The 10111-nt window shown below is 35.8% G+C and overlaps 1 protein-coding gene across 1 annotated transcript; it reads left to right on the forward strand.

The window, feature by feature from the left end:
- The first annotated feature begins 7964 nt into the window (after positions 1–7964).
- Positions 7965–9911, forward strand: LOC119980049 (bidirectional sugar transporter SWEET1-like). The gene is made up of 6 exons (XM_038822702.1): positions 7965–8123; positions 8236–8272; positions 8719–8814; positions 9039–9318; positions 9402–9521; positions 9613–9911. Exons 1-6 carry the CDS (start codon positions 8087–8089, stop codon positions 9766–9768), a joined length of 726 nt encoding a protein of 241 aa, XP_038678630.1. The 5' UTR covers positions 7965–8086; the 3' UTR covers positions 9769–9911.
- The last annotated feature ends 200 nt before the right edge of the window (positions 9912–10111 follow it).

The following is a 10111-nucleotide window of genomic DNA, read 5'->3' on the forward strand; positions in this document are numbered from 1 at the left end:
TTTGTCTTTTTTCAAACATCACCGAAAGTCTTCTTATTTGTTCCTTTTTTCTTTCTTTTTTTTTTCTCAATTTGTGCCGCACCTTTCTCTATTGGTTCCCCCTTTCTCTCCCACCTTTTCTTCTTTTCTTTCTTTTTCATTTTTTTTCACCGTCTCCTCTTTTGTCTTTTCTTTCTTTTTCTTTTGTCCTCCCACGATTTTCTTCCCTCTTTTTTTGTTCCTTTTGACTTTTATTTTTCACACCACCTCCCTCTCCTATCATTGTCTTGTTTTTTTTTCCTAATTTTTTTTATTTTATTTTTATGTTTTTTTTTGTTTTCTTTTATTCCTAAATATTTTCTAGAGTTATGATTCATTAGTGGGCTGGACCAAAATTTTGGGAACTTATGGGCTTATGGATCAAAGAAATGGATTATGAATATTTGTGTGTTCATGGGCCAAAGAAATGAGTTTTATAGGCATGTGGGTACAAAAACGGGCTTTTGAATTTTTGTATTGTTTTTGGCCGGACGAAAACCGGTTACTACACAAAGTCACCAATTTTTTCTCAACCCAAAACCCTCTCCAGATCGACCTCTCCTTCACAATTTTTTTGCTCCCATTATGACAAAATTGAGATTCTGTGTGGAGCTATTCTCCTCCTACGTGATTCACTTGGCAGTTATTCCATTCAACAATGGAAGTGAGCTGCAAGATATAAGGAGATATCGACCACTTCTTAAAGAAGGTTCAAGAAGGCGTTGACCCCTTCGATATCTGAAGATCGGGGCTCATCTCCACAACCAGAGCTTCTCAAGATTCTTGCAATTCTCAGCAAATTTAAACCCACTACCCAAAAAGAATGTCAGATCTGACGGAGGTGTTCTTGATGTGGTGGCTTGAGGTTCCTTCGATGTTTGGATTCTCTATTGTCAAATTACTTGCAAACCAGAGAAAATGACTTCTTATCAAGAGGTTTTGATGAAGTAAATCTAGGATTGTAAACATGTTTCATCCGAAAGGAGATAAAGGAGATTGATGGTTTGTAGGGTTTTTGATTTTATAAGATTATGGGCTGCTGATTTCTAGGGTTCAGAGGCCAATATTTTTTATAAGTATTTTTTTTTACACATGGCACTAGTATATTAAAAAATATTATTATTAAAAAAATTATTGATGCCATGTCAGTTCTGTCTGCTTACTCATCAACGTCGTCATGCCATGTATGCAATTTTCGTCTGGTCAACTTGCCAACTCAACAAGTTGGCTGCCCTAAATTTCTAAAATCTGACCGAGTGGCCAAATTGTATCAAAAAAATCTTTCGATGACCAACTTGGAACGTTTGATCTTTGAGTGACCAAAGTGAAACTTTGAGTATCTTTCGATGACCAAAAGTTGACTTAACCCGTTTTTTTTTTTCTTCTTAAGCACAATAAGTTAGGAGTTGAAGTTCAAATTTCTATTCCCAATCCTCCATCGAATTACGGCCTTACCACAAAATAAAAAGAAAAACGGAAATGACAAATGTAAGTTTAGTAACCTATGGGAACGCAACAGGTTTATTTCATTAATTTAATCAATGAAATAATTTTATTTTCACTATTTTATTCCAGAATTCATTCTCCAAAATTTATTGTTTTAAGATAGATTCTATTGTTTTTTAAAGTATAATTTAAAATTCATTGTTTTAGTTCTGAATTCATTTGTTTTTGAAATTCAATTAAAAAAACAATGGAATTAACATTTATCCAATAAAACTCATTGACAATGGATCTTATTAGAAAGAGTTTTATGTGCTAATTCTGAATATGTAATTTTTTAAAAAAATCTAACATATATTTTAAAAGTTAAAACGTTTTAAAATTTCCTTTAAGAGACTTGGGCTACCACTATATGAGCCTCCCAACACTATTGAAAGAAAAAACCCCAACAATTTATATACAAGTAGACATAGCTTTTTATTTATTTATTTTATTTTTGAAAATATTAGTTTTATACATGAAAATGGTGGATAAAGCGCGCTATGTAAACTGGTAACCGCGGGAAGGAGGCGAATAAAAATGTTACGTAGTCAGCTTTTTCACATGCTTCATTATAAGATAGAGTTTGTGAAAGATGGGTGCAAGTCCCACCCAAAGGCGTCATATGTAACCGAACACCGTCACATGTCATAGTCGTTAGTGCGTTTTCTTAGTTTTTCTTCTCTGTTTTTTTTTGTTTGTCCATCTTTGCTAAGAAAATTTCCAGGGCAATCCTTCTCATTACTTGTCAATATAATCCACATTTTTGTTTCATTGGGCATAAACACAACACTTCATTCCATAATAGCAAACATTACACCTAACGCCAAGTTAACAACCTAGAAATTTACAAACCCTAGCGACCATTACACCTAACACCACGTTAGCAGCCTAAAAATTTATAAACGCTAACAGAGGAATTACAAAGCCTAATAAAAACACCAGACTAACACTGTTATGTAACCTGAGTTAGGCTACTCCAATCGTGATTCTAATTCAGATCCATGTAACCTGAGGTAGGCTACTCCAATCGTGATCCTAATTCAGATCCAAACATAATCTTCGTGTTATTACTCTATTGTGTCATAGACAAAGGTGTTTTAAACTCTAGATAAGAGTTATCTTCAATTAGATACATATTATCTAGGGTTTGGGTAAAGATAAAACATTGGGAGATGAACCTAAAGAGTAAGATTCCCATTTAACTACATCTCCCAAGTTCTGAGTTATGTTTTATGAGGAATTCTCGTATGTGAACCTAATTTGTGCACTTAAAATACACACCACTTTTTAAGGGTATGGATGAGTGAAATGACAAATGGGGCCCACGGCTTTAGATCCCACATGTTTCAAATTAATGGTGAAAACATATATGCGTATTTTAAGTACACAAATTAGGTGTGCATAGGAGAATTCTTTATGTTTTATTTTATATATATATATATATCTGTCAAAGAATTGTGGTTGAAGCTCATCGAAGCTTTTGCTTAAAATAGGTATGAGTTCTCGTTGCATCGATTTCTCTTTGGCATATGCAACCTGAAAGAGTGTTGGCGTGAGACAGCTCGTAGTGGAGTGGATCACTTGTTGGTGGATGATCAAACGACGTCTCCTTAGATAAAGTCTTTGGTAGGTGCCAAAGCACATGTAGCTAACGTACTTGCTGTACTTGTCGGAACATACGTTGAATCATAGATGTACTAAGGTACTTTGTCTAGTAGGATAAACCTTTGTAATATTTATTCACATAGTAGATTGTTTTGAAGATTAGTCGTTTGATAGACTCAAGTTCTTTTCCCGAATGGGTTTGCTCGTTAAAATTTTGTGTCATTATTGTTTCTTATTTTGCACATTTTTAGATAATTTGACTAATTGTTATTAGGAAAGAACACATGCATTCTCAGAAATTGTGTGGTGAAGAAACCTTGCATATTCCTTATTGAAAAGAGTAGAGATTGTAGACTAGATCTACAAACCAGTAACAAACCAACACAAACTTAAAGGACATATTATAAAAAGGTGTATGGAGGAGGAGATGATGGTGGTCTCCTCCTCCTCATATCTATATTATGAGAGAAACTCTGTCAATATAATCCATCAGTAAAATGCATCTCAACAATTTAATTTTTGAATTCATTAATTGTAAAGTCTATATTATGTTCATTTTGAAGAAAAAAAAAGTTGTTTAAAACAACAAAGAAATCTGGACAGGAGTAATCCATTAGAATGAGCAGGGAAGCCATCTGAACGGTTGATGGACAGATGTAATTCTAGATGAGTTTTAATGCTACGAAGAGTTTTAGTTTTAATGAATCTTGTTTTTCAAGTTGGTCTCCAATTAGGAACAAGATTGTTATCAGATTTACAACTGAAAACATCTTGGGGAGGGACTTCAAGATAGAATTAAACTCTAAGATCTTTTTTCTACTATAAATACTAGTTGTTCATGAGTTTTTTTTTGGTAGAGAGAAATGTGTGTAGAGAGCATTGAGAGAGAGCAAAGGAAAAACTTTTTCATGTATCAATTGAGTTTTGCATGGATTTCTTGGTGAGAGATTCCAAGATGTAGAGTATTAGAGATATAAGCTGGAGTGGGGCTTATGATAATCTCTTGTGCTCTTAGGTATTCTTGGGTAGAGAGGTCACTACGAATATGGTTGTATAAATTTTCATTTAGTGAAGTTTCTCTGGTTGTCTTTTGACAACATCCGTGATTTTTTTTCTTTGGTTTTGGAGTTTTTCACTTAAATTGCTTGTGTTGTGATTGTGTTGATGTTCTCAATTTCAATTTCTCTTTTGTTCTTAATATTGTCGAAGGAGGATCCTATGGTAATTTCCCAATAACTGATATTGGAGCATGGTATTCATGAAGACATGGATGTAGAGAGTGAGCCGTGAAGGGATATTGCTGAGAGAGATGCAACAAGAATATTGTAGTGCAACAGGAAAAGCACAACAGGATTGATGTTGTATGGGTGTGTCGGGTGTGGCACTGGAACATGCTATACCGATAGAGGTACTGGACTGGGTGTGTAGCATATGGCTCTACCTCATGCATGGGTGGTAAAGCTCATAGAGGAGATGATGGCCGAAAGTGAGATGTTACTGGGTAGAGGTTTTTTTGGCAGTGGAGTTATCATATAGTGGAGCTTTTGTGGGGTAGCTGAAGTTGTCATTGTAGCATGAGGAGTGGACAATCTTGGCACTTGATGAAACATTATCAAGAGGAGCAGGTTCGGCTAAAAGCTCCAAATCTATTGATGGAGATGCCAATATTGTCGTTAAAAGTCCCTTTTCTTCATAAGAGGTCGGTTATACTTTTGGCATGTTGATTGATCTCTGGATTTCCATAGAAGAGGATGTGTTACTAAAAGCGGGTCCACAGGTTTTCACGCGGGCATTGGTTTGGCATTGATGTAGGGTGTGTGGTAAAAAAAAGCATGTCGAGGGCTGAGGAACTCCCGAAAAAGCCAAACATGATAGTTGCACCATAATTTTCAGCAAGTTTTTTTTGACATGAAGCCAAGAGAATATATGACATTGCCATTCAAACACCAAAGCTCAAATAATGGTTAAAGAACAATTTATTCAAAGAATACCTATGGCCATGCAAAGAGTGGTTTTGATGCAGCGAGGCCCGTAAACGCCCAAGGGAAGGTGGGTACACCACTAACAGAACACACAGGCCCACATGGACAGGGGGCAAATCCCTAGGCCCAAGCCCAGCTCACAAGATTGGACCTAACTATCCATTAGAAAACCGGTTGACTAATGTTAGGTTTGCCCAACTTATAAACTAGACATTGAACCCCTTCAATTCCGATGTGGGATTCCCGCATTAGGTTTCCACAAGGATTAACACCCCAAGAATAAGCAACAACAACAATATTGAAACTTAAGAGCCCAAAAATAAGAACTCCCCTACCTCTTCTCCTTAGCGTTTTACCAAAATTCACAAAATTGACCCACATGCGCACCAATTGCTTTTCGAATACTATCCATTGAGCTAATTACCCATAAACAACACAATTTGTCATTAACAACCCAAAATAATTTATTCAAACTAAAAATCCCAAAATACCCATGAACCCTGAAATCCCAAATCACCTAAATCCCCAAATACAAGCTTTTAGGTTTAAGAGACTTACTAAGGGTATAGAAACAAGTAAAAGGAATGGATTCAAACTTCCTTTAGGCCTCCAATAATGTAAGAACTTCGAGTTTGGGTTCAAACCTTGAAAATTAGAACAAAGAGATGAGTTGAAGAACATATAGTCTAGAGAGAGAATCCATAATTCAACTTGGAAACAACTCAAGTTAGAAGAATATTACCTCAATGGATGATCTTGAGTAATGGAGATGACGAATTTCGACATAAAAATGGGGTTAGGGTTGTTTTGGGTCAGAATATGTGAATGAAATTGCAAAAAATTGGTGTTTTAAACATATTCACGAGTACAGGTTTTTTTATGAGATGTCTGAATAGTTGGATAGGCCGTCCGGATAGATTTTCACCTGTACCACTCTGTGTCATTTCTTTCCATATCCATTCGGACAGATGAATAGTGTTGTCTGGACAGTTACACCTGTGTTCAATAAAATTCACTTAAAACTACTTGAAAACCTATAATCAACGACCGAATCACTTGGTATTAATTTTTAATATTTTAAGCCACAAATTTGACTATTCGAACTTATCTAACCGGCTCAAATGGATACGTACTCAATACATGTCGATACAAGAACTCTAAAGTTACGGGGTATTACATGATAGTAGTCCACCATGTCTGTGAGATCTGCTATTTTGTTATCTGTGTTAGAACTACTGATATGTTATATGTATTGACCTTATTGATATATTATTTGTTTTATAAAATATCTATTTTTTATTTGTTAATTGTTTCTAATATTTATTATTTGTTTCTTACAAATATTTTATTTTTTACAGTGGAGAAGGAAAATTAGGTGTGGTAGATGTGATAATTTAGGAAACTAGAATAGAAAGGCATGTAATGTTATCATCATTTTTTCAAAAAAAAATTATAATTGTATTCATGAACATAAAAATTTTTAGTATGACAAATAACACATTTTTAAAAAGTTTTAGATTGTGTATGACATATGTTATTTGTAAATTTTTATACAGGTGAGATTGATTTGGTTTAATTTTGTTATGTGTTTGGGATATATTTCATTTGAAAATTTATGACAGATAAAGCATATACCATATAATTAGATCCAAAAGAGATCCGTCATAACCAGAATAAGAAGTAAAAGAAACTACAAAAAAAAGAAGAAAGGTGATGCACCTTTTCAGATATAATTTCAGTAGATTCAAAGCGGATATAATATTAATAGATATAATATCAGATGTTAATGACAATCGAAGGACGACCTTATCATTTAGTTCTCTATTTCTCTCTCTAGATCAAAAGCTCTGTCTCTGCCGCATGTGAAGGAAGAAGAAGGAGCCCCGATCACGATCTCAATCGCACGGAGGAAGAAAAAGAATGTCGATCTATGTCTCAAGCAAACGAAGAAGAGAGAAGAAACCCTATTAAGGAAGAAGAGAAATTGTTACTTTGGATAGCTCACTAAGTCCTAACGTGGGCCGAAATAAGCACGTATACTTCCATGTGATAGGTTATTTGGTCCTAGACTCAATATAAACTACTTGAAAATAGATGCACCGGGATAGAATTGAACTTCCAACCCTGAACAAGATTCTTTATTCTTAAGTGCTTTAAGTCCGGAGAAATAACGAGTTAAAGGGTAAGCGTTAAACATTTTCAGCGTATTAAAAATGTAGTATGTTGTATCAAACTTTTTGCCATTAAATCTTGATGGTGAAGTCTGTATATCGTGTCTTCTTTTTCATCAAAATAGTTCAAAAAGTGGGTCCTGACCATGGAGTATCGTGACGACTTCTGCATTATTTCTGCAGAAAAGAACACTACAAGAGGAGAGAACGTTGAAGCGTTCACCTTTTAATTTGTTTGGCAATGGTGAACAATTAGCAAAACAAACAGCTTCAATCGTGTGACCTTATTTCACCAATTCAATCAAACCTCAAAAAAGTGAAGAACCAACGCCTCCAGAAGTAGTGCAAAAAACAAACAAGTTGAATCTTCAATCCTCAAAATGAACACTGCTGTTAAACGGTAGAGTCAAACAACTCCTTTTTTTTTTACCGTATCACATGTCTCCCTCTCGATACGTAAAATGTCAGTTGGGAAAACAGTTTCACGAATCACACAGAGACAGAAACCAAAAGAAAAAGGAGACAGTTTTCCTTGCTAAATCCAAGGCTATACGGATAAGAACGAAATCAAGAATTTACAGTCTAAAAGTGTGTGTACAAACTTGCAATGGCGGTCATTTTTATTTGGGTTTTCTTTTGTTGCCTATATAAATGGCTTGCTTCTTGCTTGCTATTCTCATTCATTGACACTTGCGAGTGAAAGCAAAGACGCGTGTGCGATTCTCTCAAACCAATTTCTGCTTCTTTATAAGGGAAATAATTTCCTTCTCTCGAGGTTCTTGATTAGATAAGATTGAAAGAAGTTGTTGGAAGAAGATAGTAGTGATGGAGAATGTCGCACATTTCTTGTTTGGAATCTTTGGTGGGCTTTTGATCTCTTTCTCTTCAATTTTCTTTGCTTCTTTGGAGCTCTATGTTTCTTGGTTTTGGCGGTCTAATGGTTGCTCTGTTTCTTGGGTTTTTTCTTTGTGCAGGAAATGCCACTGCTCTTTTCCTCTTCTTGGCACCCACGTATGTTCCTTGAAAACACAATTTCTATGGATTTTTTGTCTTGATTTCTTGACATTGCATCTGGGTTCTCGAGATTTCTCTCCATTTACAAGTTTTCTTCGAAATTTTCTTGCCCACACACTACTAATTCCACCACTGCTTGTCCATCTTGGTTTTCCTTAGAATTCTCAAGGAGAAACTCAAATTGGTAGTTAACTATCATTATTCTATGCACCCAAGTATTTTCTTTGAAAATACAACTTCTCTGCCTTTTTTCACTGTGATTTCTTGGAATTCCATGTGGGTTTCTGAGATTTCTCTCCATTTACAAGTTTTTTGCAAATGAAAATTTTCCTTGCTCACACGCCACTAATTCCCGTTTGTCTATCTCAAGAAAAACTCAAATTGGTAGTTACTTCTATTCTTTTGTTGAATCTCATGAGAATTTGGAGTTGATTTTGTGACAGAATTACGTTTAAGAGGATCATAAGAAGTAAATCCACGGAGCAATTCTCAGGAATCCCATACGTGATGACCTTGCTCAACTGTCTCCTTTCTGCCTGGTTAGTTTCGCTTTGCTCCGACCACCCACCTTTTCCTCGCTTTGACCTTTTCACCCCTCTATATGTTTGTTGTTACTTGTAAACAATTTCACTTTCTCTAGTGCATGCTACTGTCGTGATCTCTCTACCGCACCAAATTTTCAATTGTTTCGGAATTTTTGAATTCTTTGTGGAATCAATGATGGGATTTCATGGATTTCTGTGGTTAAAAAATTTTGGGGCAGGTACGGTCTTCCATTTGTGTCAAAGGGCAACATCTTGGTGTCCACGATCAATGGCACAGGAGCAGGAATTGAAATCATATATGTTCTTCTCTTCATCTTCTATGCACCAAAGAAGGAGAAAGCCAAAATCCTTGGACTCTTCACAGCAGTACTCGCTTTGTTCTCTGCTGTGGCATTGATTTCATTGTTTGCCTTACATGGTAAGACCAGGAAGCTCTTCTGTGGATTTGCTGCCACTGTTTTCTCAATCATCATGTACGCCTCACCTCTTTCAATCATTGTGAGTCAGAGAACCCAAAAACCCTTCAAATTCAGCTCTTCATTTTTCAAATTGAGATTATAAGATGATGGATTTTATTGCAGAGGATGGTGATTAAGACCAAGAGTGTGGAGTACATGCCCTTCTTTTTGTCACTGTTTGTGTTCTTGTGTGGCACTTCATGGTTTGTGTTTGGACTACTTGGTGGTGACCCATTTGTGGCTGTGAGTTCAATTTTCCTCCATTTATTCCAATCTCAACAAGTTTACTCAATTTTGGGATGAAATGGGATTCTGGGTTTTGTTTGTTTTGCAGGTGCCGAATGGATTCGGGTCAGGTCTCGGGGCGATCCAATTGATTCTATATGCGGTTTACAGGAATAACAGAAAGGGCACGAGTGATGGGTCTCTGGAAGAGATGAAACCTCCAAAGGAGAAGCAACACTCACAAAATGCTGATGAGCAAGCGTAATCAGTGTTGGTGTTTGGAGCGGGTTGTGAGTCATAAAAGGAAATCTTTGTAACCACCGGTTACACAAAGTTTCCAGGTTTTCAGGGTTGAAAGGGGCTAACGTTTACAATTTCCCATGTTTGTAATTTTGTTTTCAAGTTAATGACAATGGCCTGTTCATTGTGACTAATGACTAATCGGTTAAGATACTAATCACAACTCTTGTTTAATCAGAGGATGGTTTGTACGAAATTAAAAAATTAAGATAGTTATGGATAAATAAAAAATGTCATGCTTAGTGAGTTAAACATAATAGGTGGTATACAGAGGAAGGAAAGAATTTCCTAAAGACAATTCAGATAAT

This window comes from Tripterygium wilfordii, chromosome 15, assembly GCF_013401445.1.
Source record: "Tripterygium wilfordii isolate XIE 37 chromosome 15, ASM1340144v1, whole genome shotgun sequence".
In the NCBI taxonomy this organism is placed as follows: Eukaryota; Viridiplantae; Streptophyta; class Magnoliopsida; order Celastrales; family Celastraceae; genus Tripterygium; species Tripterygium wilfordii.